The sequence below is a fragment of the Oncorhynchus mykiss genome, chromosome 17 (assembly GCF_013265735.2).
Source record: "Oncorhynchus mykiss isolate Arlee chromosome 17, USDA_OmykA_1.1, whole genome shotgun sequence".
In the NCBI taxonomy this organism is placed as follows: Eukaryota; Metazoa; Chordata; class Actinopteri; order Salmoniformes; family Salmonidae; genus Oncorhynchus; species Oncorhynchus mykiss.
The window spans coordinates 82,636,385-82,662,060 of record NC_048581.1 but is presented as its reverse complement, the minus strand read 5'-3'; the positions used below and the strand labels follow the sequence as shown (position 1 = coordinate 82,662,060).

General features: G+C 43.1%; 1 protein-coding gene across 2 annotated transcripts; it reads right to left on the bottom strand.

The window, feature by feature from the left end:
- Positions 1-416: 416 nt before the first annotated feature.
- Positions 417-25,676, bottom strand: LOC110494718 (myosin-binding protein H). 2 transcript variants are annotated; one of them, XM_021570017.2, is made up of 12 exons: positions 25,414-25,676; positions 20,508-20,645; positions 15,496-15,663; positions 10,850-10,938; positions 10,397-10,592; positions 10,017-10,156; positions 9,504-9,663; positions 9,214-9,350; positions 7,303-7,495; positions 1,841-1,900; positions 825-867; positions 417-706 (listed from the first exon to the last, which is right to left on the bottom strand). In XM_021570017.2, exons 1-10 carry the CDS (start codon positions 25,634-25,636, stop codon positions 1,857-1,859), a joined length of 1,488 nt encoding a protein of 495 aa, XP_021425692.2. In that variant the 5' UTR covers positions 25,637-25,676; the 3' UTR covers positions 417-706; positions 825-867; positions 1,841-1,856. The 2 variants fall into 2 exon arrangements, with proteins under 2 accessions (XP_021425692.2, XP_036806663.1); XM_036950768.1 differs by lacking the exon at positions 25,414-25,676 and adding an exon at positions 23,239-23,368.

Below are 25,676 nucleotides of genomic sequence, written 5' to 3'. Positions count from 1 at the left end.
CCAAACTCTTCATATTGTTATCGTTGGCAACATTCTACATATCTCTGGCAACACAGCCTCTTATCACTATGCCAATAACTCCATGACTGTGTGATAAGACAGTTACAGGAGGGTCAGTCATACTACACACTGTTGTTTCACTTGTATATTGTTGTGTGTGAGCCAGACAGCGCCCAAAGGCAGGACAAGTTATTCTGCCTCTTGATTTAGTGGTTCTATTGCCCTGGTTCTTTCAGTTCTCTCAGTTCTAATGTCTGTTACTCTCATGTCAATCCAGCCAAAGTGCCCGGACTGTGTAGACTGATATCTGATCATCTTGGATTCAACCTTTCAAATGCCACTCTAATGTCATGTCATAACCAGCTCTAGTCCTCTCTCACATCAGTAAGTACAGTAGGTTTCCGTTGACAACATTGTCATTTTTACTTCAGGTTAGAGAAGGTTTATTCAACAAAACAAAAACATGAATCAAAATCTTTATTGTAACAAACATTCCGAGGTTTTACATCTGAGTTGTGGACATGGATATGAACTATTTCAGAGAGTACTAAGGGAAAAAAATACTAAGAAATGGGACACATGTTTAATCTTCATTAATATAGGATAGGGTGGGATAGGTTAGGATACAGCGGTTGTAGGTAATAACAATTTGATTGTATGTTCTTTTCAGTTATATGTACATTTTTTTCCAGCATCCAGCACCGTCCTGTAGAAAAACAAGAGGTTTTTATAACTTTCAAACTCACAGAATCTTACCAAAAACCTATTTCACATCAAAAGAGAGAGATAGAGTACAGTTTAAGAGCACATAAAGTGGGCCTCACCTTTTATTGTAAAGGCCTCATTCAGCTTGCTTCTAACTTGGGACTGTAACAGGTGTAAATAACAGAACAGCTGTCAATTCACATGCCATATTTAGCCAACTGAGGTGGCTAGAACTGCAGTAGCAGGCCTACAAAAGACATATTCCAAGAGCTTAAGTAGGCTACTAATAGATAAACAGCGTACAGATGTAGGATCTTAATTTGAGCCCGATTTCTACGAGGGGAAAATAATCTTATAGCAACAGGAAATGTGCAGGAAATTCTCAGCAACAAAAGTGATCAAATTAAGATCCTACATCTGTATGAAAAAGTAAATGTATATTTTTTAAGACTACAGCCAGTATAAATATTGATAATATCACACATAAATTGTTATTTTGTAGTGTCCACTGTGGAAATTCAACACCCTGGGGGGTGACAAGCTGCTTGCATTACAGTGGATCCTGGTAGTAAATAACGCCATCTCGCTGGTCCCTAATGGGCCCCCTGCTGCTGAGTCAAGGAAATGTGATTTAGTTCCCCAACTGAGTGCATGTGGAGCCATTACAGGAGTAATTTATGAGCAGCAGCTAGTAGTGGCACTCAGACTCTTGCAACTGCAGAGGCTCTGTTTAGGGCTCTCCATGTAAGTCCAGCCTTGGAGAAGATGTACCAGGACACAAATAGACTCTGATACATATTAAAATAAACTTTGGTGCTAAATTCTCAGGTTTCAAAAGGTATTTTTTTTATTAGTAAGTGACAATATGATGGTTAAATATAAACTTACTCTCCTTAACTCTCTACTCTTCTACATTTACACACACTGTACATAGATTCTTCTATTGTGTTATTGTTGTTTATGTGTAACTCTGTGTTGTTGTTTTTGTCGCACTGCTTTGTTTTGTCTTGGCCAGGTCGCATCAAAGCGCCCTTTATTTGTTGATTCACACTCAACTTCTGAATTCAAGCAAATTTTGTAAATTGAAGGCCATTTTCCATATGAACCTGAAAATATGTCAACAAGAGTGACTGACCTGTATGCATGTGCATTCACTCTGCCTCCTTGTCTTTGTCAGCATCTGCATAAACAGGCTCTGTTGAGGTAAATATCATTATTTTAGTCGTCATGAACCAATGGTAATATTTCCACAGTCTGATTCAAATACAACAAATACCGAGATCTAAATTTGCATGCAAAATGTAAAAACACCACCGAAATGAACGCTAAAGCAGAAATATATTTGATTGCAAAAGCAGTGTCTATATTATAGATGAACTGGGTTCATACTTTGGTGAGGCTTCTTCCTCGGATAAACTCATGTATAAGAAAGCACTTAAGTTACATTGTACATTGTAGTCGTTTAGCAGACACTCTTATCCAGAGTTGCTTACAGTCAGTGCATTAGTCTTAAGATAACAAGGTGAGACAACCAGGGCCTAAAATTGACTTTTTGGTCCACCAGCCACAGTCACTCAGATATTTTACCGGACACATTTTTTTGTAGTTGCCATAATTACACACAAAATAAATAAACGGAAAACCATTCTTTGTAATGTTTCTAAAACAGCAAATGTGTCACTAGCAAGAAGTTTCGTTAACTGTTTTGTGACCTGAGTCTTAATTAATTAGTGAATGTTAAAAAAACTCTGGATTATAAAGGGAAAACCAGCCACGTCGCGGATACCGACGCCTCACTCAAAGGCAAGCTTAAGACCTTTTCCACCTGCTTCCAGGAAAACAACTCAGAGCCTCCGCCGGGTGCCCCGCTGCTCACAAGGACTGCAGGCTCCCGATCTCTGTAGCTGACGGGAGTAGAACTTTTAAACATGTTAACCCATCAAGGCTTCTGGCCCAGATGGCATCCCAAGCTGCATCCTCAGTGCAGGCGCAGCTGGCTGGAGTGTTTACGGACAAATTTAATCTCTCCCTATCATAGTCTGTTGTCCCCACTTGCTTCAAGATGTCCACCATTGTTCCTGCATGCAAGAAAACAAAGGTAACTGAACTCAATGACTATCGCCCAGTACGCTCACTTCTGTCATCAACAAGCTAGTCAAGGGCCATATCTCTACCTTGCCCGACACCCTAGACCCACTACAATTTGCATACCTCCCCAACAGATCCATGGACAACGGAATTGCCTTTGCACTGCACACCGCCCTATCCCACCTGGACAAGAGGAATACCTATGTGAGAATGTTGATCACCAGGCCTTCCAGGTGGCGCAGTGGCCTAGGGCACTGCATCGTAGCGCAAGCTGTGCCACCAGAGACTCTGTGTTCGCGCCCAGGCTCTGTCGCAGCCGGCCGCGACTGGGAGGTCCGTGGGGCGACGCACAATTGGCCTAGCGTCGCCCAGGTTAGAGAGGGTTTGGCCGGTAGGGATATCCTTGTCTCATCGCACACCAGCGATTCCTGTAGCGGGCCGGGCACAGTGCGCGCTAACCAAGGTCGCCAGGTGCATGGTGTTTCCTCCGACACATTGGTGCGGCTGGCTTCCGGGTTGGATGCGCGCTGTGTTAAGAAGCAGTGCGGCTTGGTTGTGTTGTGTTTCGGGGGATGCATGACTTTCGACCTTAGTCTCTACCGAGCCCGTACTGGAGTTGTAGCGATGAGACAAGATAGTAACTACTAATAATTGGATACTACGAAATTGGGGAGGAAAAGGGGGTAAAATTCAAAACAAAAAAAGAATGCTGATCATTGACTACATCTTTGCTTTCAACATCATAGTGCGTCACTCATCACTAAGCTCAGGGCCCTGGGTCTGAACTCCTCCATGTGCAACTGGATCCTAGACTTCCTGACATGCTGACCCCAGGTGGAGAGGGTTCTGTACTCCCTGTTCACCCATGACTGCGTGGCTACGCACATTTCCAACTCAGTCATCAAGTTTGCTTGACAAGGGGCTGCAGTTTGCCTGACAAACTTGACAGTGCCTGATTACCAACAACGACGAGACAGCCCACAGGGAGGAGGTTAGAGTCCTGACGGAGTGGTGCCAGGGAAATAACCTCTCCCTCAATGTAAAAAAACAAATCCACAGCCTCTATCCACAGAGGCTGCAGTGGAGAAGGTCAAAAGCTTCAAATTCCTTGGCTGCACATCACTGAGGACCTGAAATGGTCCCACCACACCGACACCTTGGTGAAGGCACAACAGCCTCTTCGACCTCAGGCGGTTGCAGAAATTTGGTATGGCCGCAAAGACACTCACAAATTACTACATATGCACCATTGAGAGCATTCTATTGGGTTGCATCACTGGTTTCTACAGCAACTGCACCACCCTCAACGGCATGGCACTCGGGGGGGGTGATGCGGTCAGCTCAGCGCATCACTACGGTTACGCTGCCTGCCCTCCAGGACATTGACAGTACTTGATGTCAAATGAAGGCCAAGAAGATCATCAAGGACCTCAGCCACCCGAGCAACAGTCCATTCACTCTGAACATGAGACAGTACAGGTGCAGGTGCATCAGACTGAGAAACAGCTTCTATCAACAGGCCCTGAGACTGTTAAACAGCTTCTATCACCAGGCCATCATATTGTTAAACAGCTTCTATCACCAGGCCATCATATTGTTGAACAGCTTCTATCACCAGGCCGTCATATTGTTAAACAGCTTCTATCACCAGGCCGTCATATTGTTGATCAGCTTCTATCACCAGGCCATCAGACTGCTGAACAGCTTCTATCACCAGGCCATCAGACTACTGAACAGCCATCACTAGCTGGCTAACTGCCCGGTACTCAGCCCTACACCTTGAGGACTTACAGTATGCCCCATGTATCTAGATAGTCACTGGTCACCCCATATTCTCAAATCAAATCAAAGTTGATTTGTCACGTGCGCTGAATACAACAGGTACAACAGTGAAATGCTTACTAGCAGGCTCTAACCAATAGTGCAAAGAAGGTATTAGGTGAACAATAGGTAGATAAAGAAATAAAACAACAGTAACAGTAGCGAGGCTATAAAAGTATACAGAAGCGAGGCTATAAAAGTAGCGAGGCTACATACAGACATCGGTTAGTCAGGCTGATTGAGGTAGTATGTATATGTAGATATGGTTAAAGTGATTATACATACATGATGAACAGAGAGTAGCAGTAGTGTAAAATAGTGGTTGCCGGGTGCTGGGACACAATGCAGATAGCCCGGTTAGCCAATGTGCGGGAGCACTGGTTGGTCGACCCAATTTAGGTAGTATGTACATGAATGTATAGTTAAAGTGACTATGCATATAAGATAAACAGAGTAGCAGCAGCGTAAAAAGAGGGGTTGGGGCGCATACAATGCAAATAGTCCGGGTAAACATTTGGTTACCTGTTCAGGAGTCTTATGGCTTGGGGGTAAATACTGTTGAGAAGCCTTTTTGTCCTAGACTTGGCACTCTGGTACCGTTTGCCATGCGGTAGTAGAGAGAAAAGTCTATGACTTGGGTGGCTGGGGTCTTTGACAATTTTTAGGGGCTTCCTCTGACACCGCCTGGTGAAGAGGTCCTGGATGGCAGGCAGCTTTGCCCCAGTGATGTACTGGGCAGTACGCACTACCCTCTGTAGTGCCAATTGCCGTACCAGCTTTTCCCCAGTGATGCAACCGGTCAGGATGCTCTCGATGTTGCAGCTGTAGAACCTTTTGAGGATCTCAGGACCCATGCCAAATCTTTTTAGTTTCCTGAGGGGGAATAGGCTTTGTCGTGCCCTCTTCACGACTGTCTTGGTGTGTTTGGACCAATCTAGTTTGTTGTTGATTTGGACACCAAGGAATTTGAAGCTCCACTACAGCCCCCTCGATGAGAATGTGGAGATGCTCGGTGCTCCTTTTCCTGTAGTCCACAATCATCTCCTTAGTCTTGGTTACGTTGAGGGATAGGTTGTTATTCTGGCACAACCCGGCCAGGTCTCTGACCTCCTGCCTAGAGGCTGTCTCATCGTTGTCTGCAAACTTAATGATGGTGTTGGAGTCATGCCTGGCCATGCAGTTGTGGGTGAACAGGGAGTACAGGAGGGGCACGCACCCCTGGGGAGATCCAGTGTTGAGGATCAGCGTGGCAGATGTGTTGATACCTACCCTGACCACCTGGGGACTGCCTGTCAGGAAGTCCAGGATCCAGTTGCAGAGGGAGATGTTTAGTCCCAGGTTCCTTAGCTTAGTGATGAGCATTGAGGGTACTATGGTGTTGAACGCTGAGCTGTAGTCAATGAACAGCATTCTCACATAGGTGTTCCTTTTGTCCATGTGGGAAATGGTAGCGTGGAGTGCAATCTGTTTGGGCGGTATGCAAATTGGAGTGGGTCTAGGGATTCTGGGATAATGGTGTTGATGTGAGCCATTACCAGCCTTTCAAAGCACTTCAGGCTACGTATGTGAGTGCTACGGGTCTGTAGTCATTTAGGCAGGTTGCCTTTGTGTTCTTGGGCACATGAACTATGGTGGTCTGCTTGAAGCATGTTGGTATTACAGACTCAATCAGGGACATGTTTAAAATGTCAGTGAAGACACCTGCTAGTTGGTCAGCACATGCCCGGAGCACACGTCCTGGTAATCCGTCTGGCCCCGCAGCCTTGTGTATGTTGACCTGTTTAAAGGTCTTATTCATGTCGGCTACGGAGAGCGTGATCACACAGTCGTCCGGAACAGCTGATGCTCTCATGCATGCCTCAGTGTTGCTTGCCTCGAGCGAGCATAGAAGTGATTTAGCTCGTCTGGTAGCCTCGTGTCACTGGGCAGATCGTGGCTGTGCTTCCCTTTGTTTTCTGTAATAGTTTGTAAGCCCTGCCACATCCGACGAGCGTCAGAGCCGGTGTAGTATTCTGTTTATATACTGTTGTTTCCTCGCTGTGTATGTATATACTGTGTTCACCACATAGCTCATCTTAATATACCTTTCACTGTCCATACTTTACCTTACTTTACAAATTATATTCTGTTTTCTGTCTATACACACCAAGTATTTATATTCTCACTCAAATAAATCTACTTGGAATGTTAGTTCTTGATTTCTTGTTTAGATTTTTGTTCAATATTGTGTATTTGTGAGATATTTTACTGCACTGTTGGAGTTAGAAGCACAAGCATTTCGCTTCACCTTCACACCTGTAAATTTGTGTATGCGATCAATCAACTTTGATTTGATGTACCAAAATTCATGTCATTGCTTCTTCATAAAATTGCAGGAAATGAGAATCATTTATATATTCTGTTCATGTTTTATGAGAAACTTATGCAAATTAATATTCTTAATTTTGCTCTGTGTGACCACCCGCCAACCTGGCTGCTGAAATAAACATTCTACCTGCCTATACCAAAATCTACCCACATTTGGCGGGTGGTGGGTGTTAATGTTAGACCCTGGAGACAACCACATACCACAGTCGTAGTAAGTACATTTTTTCTCAATAGTACAGAAGTTATCAGCAAAGTCAGTACTAGTAGGAAAAATATGTTATTATTATTATTATTTCTCTTCTTACAACCACTACTACTTACTTTTGACCTCCAGCTTGCAGCCGGTGTCGACTTTCCCCAGTTGGTTCTCAGCTCTGCAGACATACTCTCCACCGTCATATTGGCCAGGCTTACGGATCTCCAGGGTGCAGATGCCCCCTGTGCTGATCATCCTGTACTTGGGGTTATCCATGTTGTTGAGGATCATCTTGTTCTTCATCCACATAATCTTAGGCTGCAATGACATAGTACGTAAATTCTATGTTTCAGATCAATTGTTTCAAGTTTCAAGTTTCATAGTCAGCAGCTATGTTTCCATCCAATCACGCAAATATTCTAAAATCTGCATTACAAATATGCACATTTTCCCACCTGACTTGCTGCGGATAAAAATCAGTGTTCCGAATAAAAATCTAATGTTCAATGTTTTTCCATCGAATTTTCAACTCTACCGATAGTTTTGTTAGATAAGAGCGAGAATATTTGTATTTGTCAAATGGCAGTCAAGAATCGATCATCATGTCACCAGAGTAAACCATCAGCTTTTATTGGAAAGGAGCATCAAGCTCATCACTCTGTACCTTCCCCACCCTATGCAGTTCACCATAACTGATTTAATCCATAGCCTAATCAACTGCAGGCTTTCCTGAGATGTAGTGGGAGGACCACAACCATCATATCATCATGTGACTCCCAGTTTGATTTGACATGATGGTTATTATATCAATATTTGAGCATTAAGGCATTTCCACAGCCATTTCTCACATCATTCATTTTACCGGCACAAAAAGTGGTATGACTTTAATCATAAAAACTGTGGATGGAAACATGATTACAGTCACAATTGTTTACTTCAGTTTTTGTGTACTTGGAGTATTTTACTATGCACCCTACTAAATCTGATCCGCGCATTGCAAAGTGGACATGCCTCTATAAAAAATCTAATTCCCCAATAAAGGAACATCACATTTTAGTAAATTATCACCCGCCAGAGCGACTTACAGTAGTGAGTACATACTGATCCCCATGGGAATGGAACCCACAACCCTAGCGTTGCAGGTAACATGCTCTACCAACAGAGCCACATACACTCACACTCACTCACTCACTCACTTAGCTATATTGGTTTCTAAGGCCTTTCCTTTGATGGTAACAGCTATTCGGAAGACACACTCTGTCTAGGGTACATGAAACAGAGGGTCCAGTGACAGGGGCACCGTTTGACCCCCATGGTCCCCTCAAGGCAGGAATGTCACACATTTGACCCTTCAACCCCCTCCTCTCTGTCATCCACCCACCCAGCTGGCCAGGGGTCCAGGGCTCCGCTCAGAGACTCAGAACCTAATCCTGTACGGAGGTAAATTCTCAACCCCCCTATGCCAAATCCTGCTTTGCTGTGACAACTGGCAACCCAGTGTATCTGGTGGGAGGGAAGGGGACAGGCTAGAAGCCGGAGGTTCAGACAGCAGGCTGACAAGGAGACTAAAGATCCCTCTCATTCCAGCTCTACTATGAGTAAATATATATTGACAGGGACGGATGGACAGGAGTATGTGTGTGTGTGTGCGCATGCATGTGTGACATATATGTATATACACATGCATTAATATTATCCAGGGGAAAAGTGACGGCGCGCAAAAAGGTGTAATCAGTCCGCACTCAAAAAGTGGAGCATAAAGCCTACTCCATGATTTAATGTTTTTAAGTATTTTCACTGCATCAGAGATAGCGTTCACAGACGTTTCAGCTTCACAGCCTTCTTCATGTATGTAGGAGAAGTGAAAGCGCAACTGGCAGCTGTCTGTGTGCATGGGCCTGGCATGTGGAGCTATCACCAACAAACAACGAGTGGGTGTGTTAGAATCATAGCAGTTTTGCTAGCCTAGCCTACAAGTTCCATGAAGAACCTTCAGTACTGAGCTGGTATGAGAGTTTGAGAGAGGGAAGGTTTACCTTGGGGGATCCCCTCACAGAGCACAGCAGCTTGGTGCTGTAGCCAACAGTGGTGGACCTGTCGTTCAGAACAGTGGTGAACTTGGGAGCCTCGGTGAAGTCACGCTCCACAAACGGGGTAGGTTTATAGTCAATAACTGAAAAAAAATTAGACACGAGCATGGATTAGGTCTTAAATAGGGCATCTAGCTAAAAGGAGACTTTACTGTCCCACTCCTTCTAACATTCTCCAACATTTTAACGTTGCAGGGGGATGTTTTTAGAAAGGGGTGGTGTGGAGAATGTCTCACCCTCCTTCACAATGGTGGCTTCTTCCTTGGTCCTGGCACATTCCTCACTGAGTCCACACTTGTTCTCTGCAAAGATCCTGAAGGTGTAGGTGTTGCCCATGATGAGATCTGAGATGGTGGCATTTAGTCTGGTGTAGTGCTCCAGAATGTTGAACCAGTCCTGGGCAAGACACCATATGAGCATTAATTATATTTTAAAGTCTTATTACAGGAATTTTCTTTTCTTTTGGGGTCTATTTTTGTGTAAAGTGTACTGAGATGTACCTTTAAATAAAGTTTGTTTGGATTGGATGTGATTACGGGCGGTAGGTAGCCTAGTGGTTAGAGCGTTGGGCCAGTAACTGAAAGGTTGCTTGACTGAATCCCTGAGATGACAAAATCTGTCGTTTTGCTCCTGAACAAGGCACTGTTCCTAGGCCGTCAGTGTAAATAAGAATTAGTTATTAAATGACTTGCCTAGTTAAATAAAAGGTAAAATTTTAAAAAATGACAGGGATGTGACGGGTTTCTCACCCCGGTTTTCTTGTCAGCCTTCTGGACGGTGTAGCCTGTGATCTCTGTGTTTCCGTTATCTTTAGGTGCGGTCCACTCAAGGGCAACATTGAATCCCCAGACATCCGCAACCTTAATGCTGGCTGGTGGCCCAGGCAGCTCTGTGGGTGAGCAGACACAGAGATAGAAGGTTCAATATGGGTTGCATCATTAGAATCAATCAACTCACAATAACTCAATCGCTCTCCAGATCAGTTCTTCCTGATCACATGACCTGACCAGGAACAACACCTGGCCCTAGTTATTATCAAAATATACCATGACAGTCAGAGGCTAATGCTACGTCATGATCTGTTTGGAAATGAAAACAAGGTTGGATAGTCTAATACAATTTGACTTACCAATAATCTGGATGATGATAGCAGCTTTGTCTTCAAAGTCATCCACCTTCACGCACATCTCGTACGAGCCAGAGTCCACTCTCTCTGCTTGACGGACGAACAGGATGCTGTCTGTGTCAGATGTACGGATGTTGGCCCTCTTTGGGTCAAGGGGCTCTCCATCCTTTAACCAGGTAACCACTGGCTTAGGCTTGCCCTAGGACAGTAAAGAACACACGGTTGGGCTCAATCAATAGTCTAACTTACATCTGTATGGACATGCTACAACATCAAATTATTTTACATCATCATGCCCAGGAGACTTTAATGACAATGCGATAAAAATCTAGCCCCTAGTAACATTAAATAGTAAATGTGCCTATAGCTAGGGTCCAATTTAAAAAAAATCCTGCTCAGGTCATGTTTTCTAGACAAACTCCCAGGCCTACTCATCATCTCATAATGCAAACTCACAGAGAAGGGGATGACAAGGTTAATCTTCTCACCAACTTTCTTGACATACCTCTGCCTCAGGAAACGAGGCAGGCGGACTTTGGGGCGAGCTACAGACGGAACAAACATAGTTTACAAATAATAATAATCAACCTGTTCAAATAAGTAAAATGACTGAAACACTTTATGGATAGGACACTTTAGAACAAGCATTTGAATATGTATCAGAAATAATTAAAAAACAAATCCTCAAAACCCACTCTGTACCTTGAGGACAGATTATCCTGTACTCCAGACCATATCTAGTTGGGAACCAACCACCTGATGAGTCTAGCAGAGTTACACTCATCAGAGCTCTAAATTGGTCCCATCTGAATTCAGACCATCTCAGAGCCCTACATTGGTCGCATCTGAACTCACACCATCACATCAGAACAGGTCCCATCTGAACTCACACCATCGCATCAGAACTCTAAATAGGTCCAATCTGAACTCACATCATCGCATCAGAAATATAAATAGAACACATGATGGAGATCTATAGTTACTCCAGCTCACACTGTTAAACAGGCTGCATTAAGAATCACTCTCAACTTGATACTGTACTGTAGATTCTCCTCGACCATAGGGTTCCCCACAAATACATCAGTCACAGCAAATGGCTTGCTGTATGTCTTAAAACATGGACAGAACGGTTGATATTTGTAACTAACTAATAACAGAACATAGAAACTATAATTGAAAACCCACTCCTAAAAAAATCTATGCACTAGTGCCATGGGATGTCCAGTGCTATGGGCAGAAATATGTGCTCAGAAAATGGATGGAAAAAAACAACCAACCCACCGGGTAACAGTCATGATAGAGTTAGGTGTGTTTCTCTGTGGAGCGTTCCGACTTGACACTCCTTATGAGGGGATCAGGTCAATAGAGAACTGCCCTGTCCCTGTCAGAGTCTGTGGCATATTTAAAAATAAACACGGAGTCCATGGTCGTCTCAAAGGACTTAGAAGGCATACAAGACATTAGATCCCTCCCCTGTCCCCACCCACTCTGTGTAGACTGGACACTTTGGAATGTCCCCAACCCCCAATGATTACACTTGTCACCATCGCACTATCGCTGGCTTGACACCTCTCCAGCACTCATTCTGACTTGGGAAACAACCCAATGCCAAACCTTCCAAATTGAATCTGTGTTAATTAGCAGACACATCCTAACAATTTTTCTAAGGATTTGTGGGAAAGTTAGAGGTTTTTCCATTGTGTGGGAAACCTGATGCATCTATTGGTGGACCAATGGCTAAGTTTGACAGTGCGACTTGTGGTTCAGGTTTCATTCCCCTCCACTAAATATCTCCATTACACATTTGATGATCTCTCTTTACATAAATTACTTTTTAATCGAATCAGTCTTATTTTTTTTGTAGGTCTACCAATTATTTACGATTTTACTGTATGTTTAGACATTTTGACTCTGAATAAAACACAAAATCCAGGGCCTATCACTGTATACAGTCAATTAACTTGATTCCATGATGAATGCTGTAAATTCAGCCAGATCGCACAAGATTGACTTCAAAACTGGACGTCTGTCCATGCCCAGAGGATGTAGGGAAATGCCTTCAAAACCAGTCACTAGAGGCAACAGTGAACGCTATTACCATTAAGGCTTGGGCATTGTGGATGAGGGGTGGCAGATTCATGTAATCCCATGACTCCGGATTGTTTGGCATAGGGATTTTTTTCCATATGCCAAACCTTAACCCTTAACTAACGAAACTATGTGTAGCAGGAGAAGCGACCCAGCGTGTCAAAAACACTTTGAAATTTGGAGCAATTTGACGTTTGGAGAAAAGTACAAGAACATGTATAATTCCGCAGTGAGACTATGAGAGCTTGTTGGTAATTGAAGATGCTTGACTCACCATTAAAAGTTATCATTGAGGAAGACTAAAAATGACTTTTTCTGAATGCACAGTAAGAAGACACCGGTGAAAACATGCATCCAAAAGGAGTCAATGGTAGTACTTTAGGCACTCAACAACTGGGGAGCTGCTCCATGCTTGGACTGAGGAGTTCTACCACCCTCTTGGTGGGAATAATCTGAGAAGACCACCGTTGCATTACTCTAACAGGCCAGGGAGGTGCCAAGCCAACGGCATTTGGATATCTGAGATGGAAAATATGCTGAGCTGGTTCTCCCTAGCTGTTTCAACGTCTGCTGTTCTGAAAAACTATTTCAACAATAAAGACGGACACCGCCCATCACAAACAGTTTGGACTTGCTGCTATGGCCACCCGGTAATACAGTACTGTCCACGTGAAGTACACTGAAGAAAACCCCCACATCTCCTGGTTGGCAGAAATGGACCATGGTAAGGGCTGTGTGTGTGTGTGTGAGTATATACAGTGGGGCAAAAAATTATTTAGTCAGCCACCAATTGTGCAAGTTCTCCCACTTAAAAAGATGAGAGAGGCCTGTAATTTCATCATCATACGTACAGACAAAATTAGAAAAATAAATCCAGAAAATCACATTGTAGGATTTTTAATGAATTTATTTGCTAATTATGGTGGAAAATAAATATTTGGTCACCTACAAATAAGCAAGATTTCTGGCTCTCACAGACCTGTAACTTCTTCTTTAAGAGGCTCCTCTGTCCTCCACTCGTTACCTGTATTAATGGCACCTGTTTGAACTTGTTATCAGTATAAAAGACACCTGTCCACAACCTCAAACAGTCACACTCCAAACTCCAATATGTCCAAGACCAAAGAGCTGTCAAAGGACACCAGAAACAAAATTGTAGACCTGCACCAGGCTGGGAAGACTGAATCTGCAATAGGTAAGCAGCTTGGTTTGAAGAAATCAACTGTGGGAGCAATTATTAGGAAATGGAAGACATACAAGACCACTGATAATCTCCCTCGATCTGGGGCTCCACGCAAGATCTCACCCCGTGGGGTCAAAATGATCACAAGAACGGTGAGCAAAAATCCCAGAACCACACGGGGGGACCTAGTAAATGACCTGCAGAGAGCTGGGACCAAAGTAACAAAGCCTACCATCAGTGACACACTACGCCGCCAGGGACTCAAATCCTGCAGTGCAAGACGTGTCCCCCTGCTTAAGCCAGTACATGTCCAGGCCCATCTGAAGTTTGCTAGAGAGCATTTGGATGATCCAGAAGAAGATTGGGAGAATATCATATGGTCAGAAGAAACCAAAATATAACTTTTTGGTAAAAACTCAACATGTCGTGTTTGGAGGACAAAGAATGCTGAGTTGCATCCAAAGAACACCATACCTACTGTGAAGCATGGGGGTGGAAACATCATGCTCTGGGGCTGTTTTTCTGCAAAGGGACCAGGACGACTGATCCGTGTAAAGGAAAGAATGAATGGGGCCATGTATCGTGAGATTTTGAGTGAAAACCTCCTCCCATCAGCAAGGGCATTGAATATGAAACGTGGCTGGGTCTTTCAGCATCACAATGATCCCCAACACACCGCCCGGGCAACGAAGGAGTGGCTTCGTAAGAAGCATTTCAAGGTCCTGGAGTGGCCTAGCCAGTCTCCAGATCTCAACCCCATAGAAAATCTTTGGAGGGAGTTGAAATTCCGTGTTGCCCAGCAACAGCTCCAAAACATCACTGCTCTAGAGGAGATCTGCATGGAGGAATGGGCCAAAATACCAGAAACAGTGTGTGAAAATCTTGTGAAGACTTACAGAAAATGTTTGACCTCTGTCATTGCCAACAAAGGGTATATAACAAAGTATTGAGGTAAACTTTTGTTATTGACCAAATACTTATTTTCCACCATAATTTGCAAATAAATTCATTAAAAATCCTAAAATGTGATTTTCTGGATTTTTTTTTCTAATTTTGTCTGTCAAAGTTGAAGTGTACCTATGATGAAAATGACAGGCCTCTCTCATTTTTTAAGTGGGAGAACTTGCACAATTGGTGGCTGACTAAATACTTTTTTGCCCCACTGTATGTGACCCGTTTGAGGAAGCTAGGCGTATGTCGCACATCACTATTTCACAGCATCATACCCAAGAAGACTTGAAGTTTGGGTAAATGTGAAATGAATGTAAGAGAATATAACACATTAGATCTGGTAAAAGAAAATACAAAGAAAAACACTTTTGTTTAATCTTTGAAATGCAAGAGAAAGGCCATAACATATTATTCCATTCCAAGCGCAATTTTGTGTTTGGCCATTAGATGGCAGCATTGTTTGTGCAAAGTTTTAAACTGATCCAATGAACCCTTGCATTTCTGTTCAAAATGTTGTATCAAGACTGCCCAAATGTGCCTAATTTGTTTATTAATAACTTGTCAAGTTCACAACTGTGCACTCTCCTCAAACAACAGCATAGTATTCTTTCACTGTAATAGCTACTGTAAATTGGACAGTGCAGTTAGATTAACAAGAATTGAAGATTATATCATATATTTCTATATCCTGGGAAATGATCTTGCTACTTACAACCTCATGCTAATCGCATTAGCCTATGTTTGCTCAACCGTCACGTGGGAGACCCACCGATCCTTTAGAGGTTTTAATCAATTTTGGAATAAAGCTGTGGAAAATGTGGAAGAAGTCAAGGGGTCTGAATATTTCCCGAATGCACTGTATTGTCCATGCTTTGCTTACCCCCAACCTCCTTGACCAGAATGGGATCGGCGATGGTAGCAGGGGGACTGCGGCCACCAGAGTTCACAGCCACCACCCGGACCAGCAGACGGTCGCCGGTAGTCTGGTTCTTGATAGCATAACGACAGGACACAGTCAGGTCCTCATTGACTGCTTTCCAGTCTTCGGCTGTGACAGGAAAGAGGACAATATAGAACAGTGACTGAACAGTTAACACACTGAGGACAATATGGAACAGTGGCAGGAGAATGAACACAGTGAGGACAATAAGCAACAGCTGATTTTAAAAATCCTTAATTTAACAATGCAAGTCAGTTAAGAACAAATTCTTATTAATAATGACAGCCTACCCCCAACCAATTGTGCACTGGGACTCCCAATCATGGCCAGATGTGATACAGCCTGGATTCGAAGCAGTTACTGTAAGGACATCTCTTGAATTGAGATGCAGTGCCTTAGACCACTGTACCACTTGGGAGCCCAAAAGTTTAAGTCCTGTCATTTTATTGCACCATGCATTCATACATGCAGTACTGATTATCCTATCTGGGCCCAAAACAATATTTTATATAGACGAAACAAGAAGATTCATGAATAAAAATATATTATGTTGTGTTTTCAGGGTGCATTACCGCATTTGCAAGGCCAACCGTGTAGTTGCATAACTTGAGGTATCTTCTCTTCTCTGTCATTTGACTTGAGTCTGTTACTGACATAAGCATTAGGTTGGAATCTAAAAGCAGGCACCAGTTAGTTCATGACACTGCCAGAAATGCCTCTCTCCTTATAGGGAGAGGTTAGGTACGGTATAAATCAACTAGTGACATGCAGGGAAGAGGGGCAACTGATAGGTCTGAACCAACCAATAAAATATCATTTACAATTGTACCGGCTTAAAGTGGAACGGAGCCTCATCGTAGGGTGTTAGGTAAAACAATCAATCAATATTTTCATAAGGTTGTGAATAATTCTCAAATCTACCTTAGATAATTCTCTATTTTACATCAGAGATGGACAAAATCCAATGGGACAACATAACAGCATTCAAGAACTTAGTCACTGGCTTTATCAATAAGTGCATTGAGGACGTCGTCCCCACAGTGACTGTACGTACATACCCCAACCAGAAGTCATGGATTACAGGCAACATTCGCACTGAGCTAAAGGGTAGAGCTGCCACCTTCAAGGTGCGGGACTCTAACCCGGAAGCTTACAAATCCCACTATACCCTGCGATGAACCATCAAACAGGCAAAGCATCAACACAGGGCTAAGATTGAATCACACTACACCGGCTCCAACGCTCGTCGGATGTGGCAGGGCTTGCAAACTATTACAGAAAACAAAGGGAAGCACAGCCACGAGCTGCCAAGTGACACGAGCCTACCAGACGAGCTACATCACTTCTATGCTCGCTTCGACGCACGCAACACCGAGGCATAAGTGAGAGCATCAGCTGTTCCGGGCGACTGTGTGATCACGCTCTCCGTAGCCGACGTGAGTAAGACCTTTAAGCAGGTCAACATACACAAGGCTGCGGGGCCAGACGGATAACCAGGACGTGTGCACCGGGCATGTGCTGACCAACTGGCAGGTGTCTTCACTGACATTTTCAACATGTCCCTGATTGAGTATGTAATACCAACATGCTTCAAGCAGCCCACCATAGTCCCTGTGCCCAAGAACAAAAAGGCAACCTGCCTAAATGACTACAGACCCGTAGCACTCACGTCTGTAGCCATGAAGTGCTTTGAAAGGCTGGTAATGGCTCACATCAACACCATTATCCCAGTAGCCCTAGACCCACTCCAATTTGCATACCGCCCAAACAGATCCACAGATAATGCAATCATTATTGCACTCCACACTGCCCTTTCCCACCTGGACAAAAGGAACACCCATGTGAGAATGCTTGACTACAGCTCAACACCATAGTACCCTCAAAGCTCATCACTAAGCCAAGGATCCTGGGACTAGAAACCTCCCTCTGCAACTGGATCCTGGACTTCCTGACAAGCCGCCCCCAGGTGGTCAGGGTAGGTAGCAACACATCTGCCACGCTGATCCTCAACACTGGAGGTCCGCAGGGGTGCGTGCTCAGTCCCTTCCTGTACACCCTGTTCACCCACGACTGCATGGCCAGGCACGACTCCAACACCATCATTAAGTTTGCTGACGACACAACAGTGGTAGGCCTGATCACCGCAACGACGAGACAGCCTATAGGGAGGAGATCAGAGACCTGGCCAGGTGGTGCCAGAATAACAACCTATCCCTCAATGTAACCAAGACTAAGTAGATTATTGTGGACTACAGGAAAAGGAGCAAGGAGAAAAAACACACCAAGACAGTCGTGAAGAGGGCACGACAAAGCCTATTCCCCCTCAGGAAACTAAAAAGATTTGGTATGGGTCCTGAGATCCTCAAAAGGTTCTACAGCCTCAACATCAAGAGCATCCTGACTGGTTGCATCACTGCCTGGTTAGGCAATTGCTCGGCCTCCGACCGCAAGGCACTTCAGAGGGTAGTGTGTACGGCCCAGTACATCACTGGGGCAAAGCTGCCTGCCATCCAGGACATCTACACCAGGCGGTGTCAGAGGAAGGCCCTAAAAATTGTCAAAGACCCCAGCGACCCCTGTCATAGACTGTTCTCTCTACTACCGCATGGCAAGCGGTACCGGAGTGGCAAGTCTAGGACAAAAAGGCTTCTCAACAGTTTTTACCCCCAAGCCATAAGACTCCTGAACAGGTAACCAATGGTTACCCGGACTTTTTGCATTGTATGCGCCCCCACCCCACCCCAACCCCTCTTTTACGCTGTCTTATATGCATCGTCACTTTAACTATACATTCATGTATATACTACTCAATTGGGCCGACCAACCAGTGCTCCCGCACATTAGCTAACCGGGCTATCTGCATTGTGTCCCACCACCCGCCAACCCCTCTTTTTACGCTACTGCTACACTCTGTTCATCATACAGTGCCTTGCGAAAGTATTCGGCCCCCTTGAACTTTGAGACCTTTTTCCACATTTCAGGCTTCAAACATAAAGATATAAAACTGTATTTTTTTGTGAAGAATCAACAACAAGTGGGACACAATCATGAAGTGGAACGACATTTATTGGATATTTAAAACTTTTTTAACAAATCAAAAACTGAAAAATTGGGCGTGCAAAATTATTCAGCCCCTTTACTTTCAGTGCAGCAAACTCTCTCCAGAAGTTCAGTGAGGATCTCTGAATGATCCAATGTTGACCTAAATGACTAATGATGATAAATACAATCCACCTGTGTGTAATCAAGTCTCCGTATAAATGCACCTGCACTGTGATAGTCTCAGAGGTCAGTTAAAAGCGCAGAGAGCATCATGAAGAACAAGGAACACACCAGGCAGGTCCGAGATACTGTTGTGAAGAAGTTTAAAGCTGGATTTGGATACAAAAAGATTTCCCAAGCTTTAAACATCCCAAGGAGCACTGTGCAAGCGATAATATTGAAATGGAAGGAGTATCAGACCACTGCAAATCTACCAAGACCTGGCCTTCCCTCTAAACTTTCAGCTCATACAAGGAGAAGACTGATCAGAGATGCAGCCAAGAGGCCCATGATCACTCTGGATGAACTGCAGAGATCTACAGCTGATGTGGGAGACTCTGTCCATAGGACAACAATCAGTCGTATATTGCACAAATCTGGCCTTTATGGAAGAGTGGCAAGAAGAAAGCAATTTCTTAAAGATATCCATAAAAAGTGTTGTTTAAAGTTTGCCACAAGCCACCTGGGAGACACACCAAACATGTGGAAGAAGGTGCTCTGGTCAGATGAAACCAAAATTGAACTTTTTGGCAACAATGCAAAACGTTATGTTTGGCGTAAAAGCAACACAGCTGAACGCACCATCCCCACTGTCAAACATGGTGGTGGCAGCATCATTTTTTGGGCCTTCTTTTCTTCAGCAGGGACAGGGAAGATGGTTAAAATTGATGGGAAGATGCAAGGAGCCAAATACAGGACCATTCTGGAAGAAAACCTGATGGAGTCTGCAAAAGACCTGAGACTGGGACGGAGATTTGTCTTCCAACAAGACAATGATCCAAAACATAAAGCAAAATCTACAATGGAATGGTTCAAAAATAAACATATCCAGGTGTTAGAATGGCCAAGTCAAAGTCCAGACCTGAATCCAATCGAGAATCTGTGGAAAGAACTGAAAACTGCTGTTCACAAATGCTCTCCATCCAACCTCACTGAGCTCGAGCTGTTTTGCAAATAAGGAATGGGGAAAACTTTCAGTCTCTCGATGTGCAAAACTGATAGAGACATACCCCAAGCGACTTACAGCTGTAATCGCAGCAAAAGGTGGCGCTACAAAGTATTAACTTAAGGGGGCTGAATAATTTTGATTTGTTTTTGATTTGTTAAAAAAGTTTGAAATATCCAATAAATGTCGTTCCACTTCATGATTGTGTCCCACTTGTTGTTGATTCTTCAGAAAAAAATACAGTTTTAAATCTTTATGTTTGAAGCCTGAAATGTGGCAAAAGGTCGCAAAGATCAAGGGGGCCGAATACTTTCGCAAGGCACTGTATACTGTATGCACAGTCACTTTACCGATACCTACATGTACATATTAGCTCAATAAGCCTGACTAACAGGTGTCTGTATATAGCCTTGCTACTCTTTTTTCAAATGTCTTTTTACTTTTGTTTTATTTCTTTACTTACTTACTTACACACACACACACACACACACACACACACACACACACACACACACCTTTTTTTGGCACCATTGGTTAGAGCCTGTAAATAAGCATTTCACTGTAAGGTTTACACCTGTTGTATTCGGCGCACGTTACAAATAAACTTGGATTTGATTTGATTAGTTGTTAAAAGGGTAGCCTGGTTCCAGATTGGTCATACCCATGACCGTAGGAGTTAGCAAGACTGCACAAACAGATCTAAGACCAGGCTAGTTAAGGACTGAAGTGGGCTTTAAGGACTTACTTCCCTCCTTGGTGATTTCCACAGTGTATCCATCCAGGCCAGAGTTGGCCGGAATGGTCTTTGGAGGCCTCCAGGTGATGGTCACTGAAGAGTCACTCTTGTCCTCCACTGTCACTTCCAGGGGCTCGCTGGTGGGCTCTGCAGTTTGGAAACGTTAACACAATTCAGACAATGTACAGCTCAAGATGCAACAGTAAATAATTAGCCTTTTTGGATTAGCATTTCAAAGGAAACAAGGCAATAGGGCTCAACAGTTTTGAAACGCAAACACAATTCTGACAACGTACAACTTGAGCACATGATATTGGGTTATCATATGAATTATAAAAATGGTAATAGGAGGACGTGTGAAGAGCTCCGTAACGGTTTGACCCATTTTTTTTCAGACCGTCGGGTTGGTTTACCCTTAGGGGGTGGGGGTGGGGGTGGAGTTGGCGTGGAGTGAGGGTGCTTTGTGCGGGGTTCATCTGCGCGGGCCACATCAGCAGGAGCAGATGATGTTAAATGTGCATTTATTTAAAGGTTAGAGGCAGCAGGTATGAGAGCAGTGTTCTAGAATCACTTCCAGCCAATCCCATCTCTTTCTGAATACCTCTTGGTTGTCCAGTAGAGAGATGAAAACAGTCCACACCTATACAATGCTCTATGGTACACTGTAGTCTTACACTAGGGCTAGGAGTGTTTCCTGGTACACTGTACTCTTTAACTAGGACCCTGAGTGAGTGTTCCCTGGTGCACTGTAATCTTTATCTAGGGCCTGGATCATTCCCTGGTACACAAATCTTTATCTAAGGCCCGGATTATTCCCTGGTACACTGTTATCATTAACTACGGCTGCGAGTGTTCCCTGTTCAGGTCAACGGGGACAGGAAAAACCTATTCCCTATATGTATACCAAACTACATACACCTTAACATGATCCCATACTGGAATGGATTGGACATATTCAGATGTGAAGGTATCAGTGATCCATTTCACTTGACAGGGTCTACCTGTCGGCAGCAGCAGCATCAGCTAGTGTTAAATGTTAGAGATTCATCTAATGTATTAGTTCAAAAGACATAAGAGCCTGGTCCCAGATCTGCTTGTGCTGTCTTTTATGTCAACTCCTATAAAAATGAGCGTAGCAATTTTCAAGAAAGACAGCAACAAAACATATCTGGGGCCAGACTTATAAGGGCCTAACATGATGGTGAAAAGGCTCAAATATCATTGAGATCTTTTAGCGCTATTAAGTTATTCAATCTGTAAAGCTGAAGAATTACAAATTCTGCGATGTCTTTTTAAAGGTAATTTCCTGACTGAGCCCGCATATGCAGCTAAAGTGGGAACATTGCCTTTAATTTAAGGATAAGAACCTTTTTAAATTTTCGTCTAAAATGACATACACAAATCTAACTGTCTGTAGCTCAGGACCTGAAGCATATTCTTGATACCATTTGAAAGGAAACACTTTGAAGTTTGTGGAAATGTGAAATTAATGTACGAGAATATAACACATTAGATCTGGTAAAAGATAATACAATGAAAAAATATATATATATTTTTTTCCCCATCATCTTTGAAATGCAAGAGAAAAGCCACGATGTATTATTCCAGTTAATTTAATCCAGGCACAATTTAGATGTTGGCCATTAGATGGCAGCAGTGTATGTGTAACGTTTTAGACTGATCCAATGAACACTTGCATTTCTGATCAAAATGTTGTATCAAGTCTGCCCAAATGTGCCAAATTGGTTTATTAATAGATTTTCAAGTTCATAACTTTGCACTCTCCTCAAAAGATAGCATGGTATTCTTTCACTGTAATAGCTACTGTAAATTTTACAGTGCAGCTAGATTAACAAGAATTTAAGCTTTCTGCCCACATCAGATATGTCTATGTGCTGAGAAATGTTCTTGTTACTTACAACCTCATGCTAATCACATCAGCGCACATTAGCTCAACCGTCCTCTGGGGGGGAACACTGATCCCGTAGAGGTTTTTAACCTCTTCACTGTAACATCTTTATCTCTTTACTCACGTACCGGCACTTTCTATCCACATACTTTAAGCTTGTCATTTTGTAACATCTAGTAAGATATTTTGAAACCTTTAAAATCAGCTTTTGTTCTAACATCTCTCTAGCATTTAATGAATATCAACCGCTTTTGATGCTGCTGCTGAGGGCGAAGCCCCCGCTGCTGGTAATAGTCTCACTACCAATCCACAAGGCGCCAGGTGACATCTTCATCATCATATGCCGCTCAATATGGATACACCTATTTAAAAGAATCGCAAATCACTTTTGGCTAACAACACCTAAGAGCTCTATTCAATCCGCGTCGCGGAAGTTCAGCTTTACACCGGGATTGGAATTTAAGTAGCCTAATCAAGACAAACATCTCTTAATCTTGGCTTTACCCTTGACAGGTGCCTCAGCGATGGCTGAAGCTGCACCTTCCTCGCCTAGCAGTGGCTGGCATTAGATGTTAGATATTAGTTTGATTACCAGCCTATACGCAACTTATATAAAGTAGTTTATGTGCACTGTAAATTATGACTTCTGTATATTGCAATGCGTGGATACCATCTGGCTCTCCAGGCTCAGCAATGGCTGGTATTAGATTTTTTAACCCACTGTTCCTAGGCCATCTTCGAAAATAAGAATTTGTTCTTAACTGACATGGGTAGTTAAATAAAGGTCAAATAAAAAAATATGTAAATTAAGTATTGTGATGCATGCATTACCCTCTGTTTTAGCAGACGCCTTTGTGGCGGCAGGAGCTGCAGCTTCCTCTTCCTCTGTAGCGGGCGGTATTCGATTTGATATTAGATTGATTACTAGCCAATAGGCAAAATACATGAGAGAACAGAGCTAACAGAGCTGTGGTCAATTCTGAATTGAGTTGAGAATTTAATTTGAATTGGCCACCCCACACAACACAGGAAGCAACATTTGAATTGAATTTGAATTGAAGGAAGAAGAATCTAATTAAATTAAATTCAAATGGGTTATTTATTATTCTATCACAATCAACAACAAAAAAGGTACATCATATGTGGTTACCAATACCATTTAGCATAAGATTGAAACATTAACTTTTTTTAAAACTCATTCTCCAAAATAAAAATGTTAAAATTACAGTGGTATGGAAATGCTCTAAGATCATGATATGGGTTGTCTATAATAATTCAAAATTCCATGAATGTTTTTAAATATCAGGAGAAAAATGTAATCCACAGAATGCAATAGGTCAAACACTGCAGAATGGGTGGGAACAATCACTTATAATCGTATAATTAAACAATGCCACCTAATATAATGTTTACATACACATGAGATGAGGAATGTAGGGTATATGTATATACTGTACTCTATACTATCTACTGCATCTTGCCTATGCCGTTCTGTACCATCACTCATTCATATATCTTTATGTACATATTCTTTATCCATTTACACTTGTGTGTATAAGGTAGTAGTTGTGGAATTGTTAGGTTAGATTACTCGTTGGTTATTACTGCATTGTCGGAACTAGAAGCACAAGCATTTCGCTACACTCGCATTAACATCTGCTAACCATGTGTATGTGACAAATACAATTTGATTTGATTTGAAACTCCATTTTGAAATGGTACGCCTATGTGAATTCTTTGCGTTATTAAGTGGCATATCCTTTTGATAAAATATTTGTCAACTGAATTAGACTTTCGTGATTCATGTCTCAGTTGAATTGCTTTGAATTTAGTTATACTTATTTTTAACTTCCATGGGGGAGCCTGGTGTGCGGTGCTATAGGCTCATTGTTTGAATGGAATAAATGGAACTCAGTCATTAATATGGTTTCCATATGTTTGAGATGGTTGATTCTATTCAGTAATTGACTTGGACTGAAATAGTTGTAGGGACTCATTTTGGGTGCTGGCACTGTTTATATTTAGGTACAGGAGCTCCACAATACTTTTGAGCTAATATTCTATAAGAGGAACAGGAGCTCAAGCAGTAGACAATGTGATGTGCTGGTACTTAGCTCTATTTTCCCATTGATTCCATTCCAGCCATCTCAAATGCCCCATTGATTCCATTCCAGCCATCACAATGAGTCTGTCCTCCTATAGGTCATCCCATCAGCCTCCTCTGTTCTTTAGAGTTACCTTTAAAGAGTAGCCTACTCCCGAGAACAATAGTTTATCCAGGGAATCAGGGCGGGCAAGGATGCACAAAGGATGGAGCACTAATATAAACTGAAGAAAGTTAATCAATATCTCTTATATGCAGTGAGATATCGAGCAATCGGCATGCAATCGGGTAGAATAAGCAAGCATGGGATACTTGACCCTGTAGTCAGGCTATCAAGTGCCTTACACAACCACTTACACGACACGTTGTAGGCTTGTAGTTAAAGGGCGCATGAAGCCCGCAATTATTATTTTACACATTGTCCTCTCCAAAGTAGGGGCTTCAGTGCTTTACTGTTATCTCATATGAACTGACCGTGGACGACTGTTGCTTATTTTCTTTGCAAATGGTGTAGAAAAATAGATTATCTCAAAATACATGTAAAGGAATACTTCGCAGGGTTTGGCAGCGCGCAATGGATGCAAGTGAAATTTTGGACCAAAAATGGAGAGGCTATTTATAGAAAGCGGCCCTTGAAGAGATCCAGTGACAAAGGGACCAACATGAGACCCGTTATCTCCATCGAAATATTTGATGTATAAAGACCCATTAACAAACAATATCAAAGTTTTGTTATCCTGTCATCTTATGAAAATGTCACTTATGCCCCTTGCGCACCAAACAAACGTAGCCATGGATCATCCATCCAGTCCAGAGAGATCAATGATATTGACAAAGTAGCCTACATGTGTTTCTGCAAAAAGCCCAACCAATACTTATTTCATGAAGCATTATCGCATTACCATCTGGAGGAGGGGGTGTGGGGGCTTTGGGCTCCTCAGGCGCGGGTTCAACGGGAGCTTCTCCTTCTGCTGGAGTGGCCTCCGCTGGGGCCTTTCCCTCGGCAGGTGCAGTCTCTGCCGGTGGAGCTTCGCCCTCGGCAGTGGAAGTAGCCTCAGCAGGTGCGGCTTCAGCGGGTGCAGCGTTAGACATGGTGGCGGTTTCTGCTGCTACTCCCAAAGTCATTAAGTCCTCAAAGAGTCATCACTCTAGAGGAAGTGGCAGG

What these genes read in the sequence shown, in the direction of transcription:
- LOC110494718 (XM_021570017.2), bottom strand. Translation starts at nt 25,636, where the DNA reads ATGACTTTGGGAGTAGCAGCAGAAACCGCCACCATGTCTAACGCTGCA. An exon ending in TATCATCATCCAGATTATTG is followed by an intron (nt 10,157 to 10,396) that starts GTAAGTCAAATT and finishes GCTCACCCACAG; the next exon opens with AGCTGCCTGGGCCACCAGCC. An exon ending in CTGCAAGCTGGAGGTCAAAA is followed by an intron (nt 1,901 to 7,302) that starts GTAAGTAGTAGT and finishes TTACCTCAACAG; the next exon opens with AGCCTGTTTATGCAGATGCT.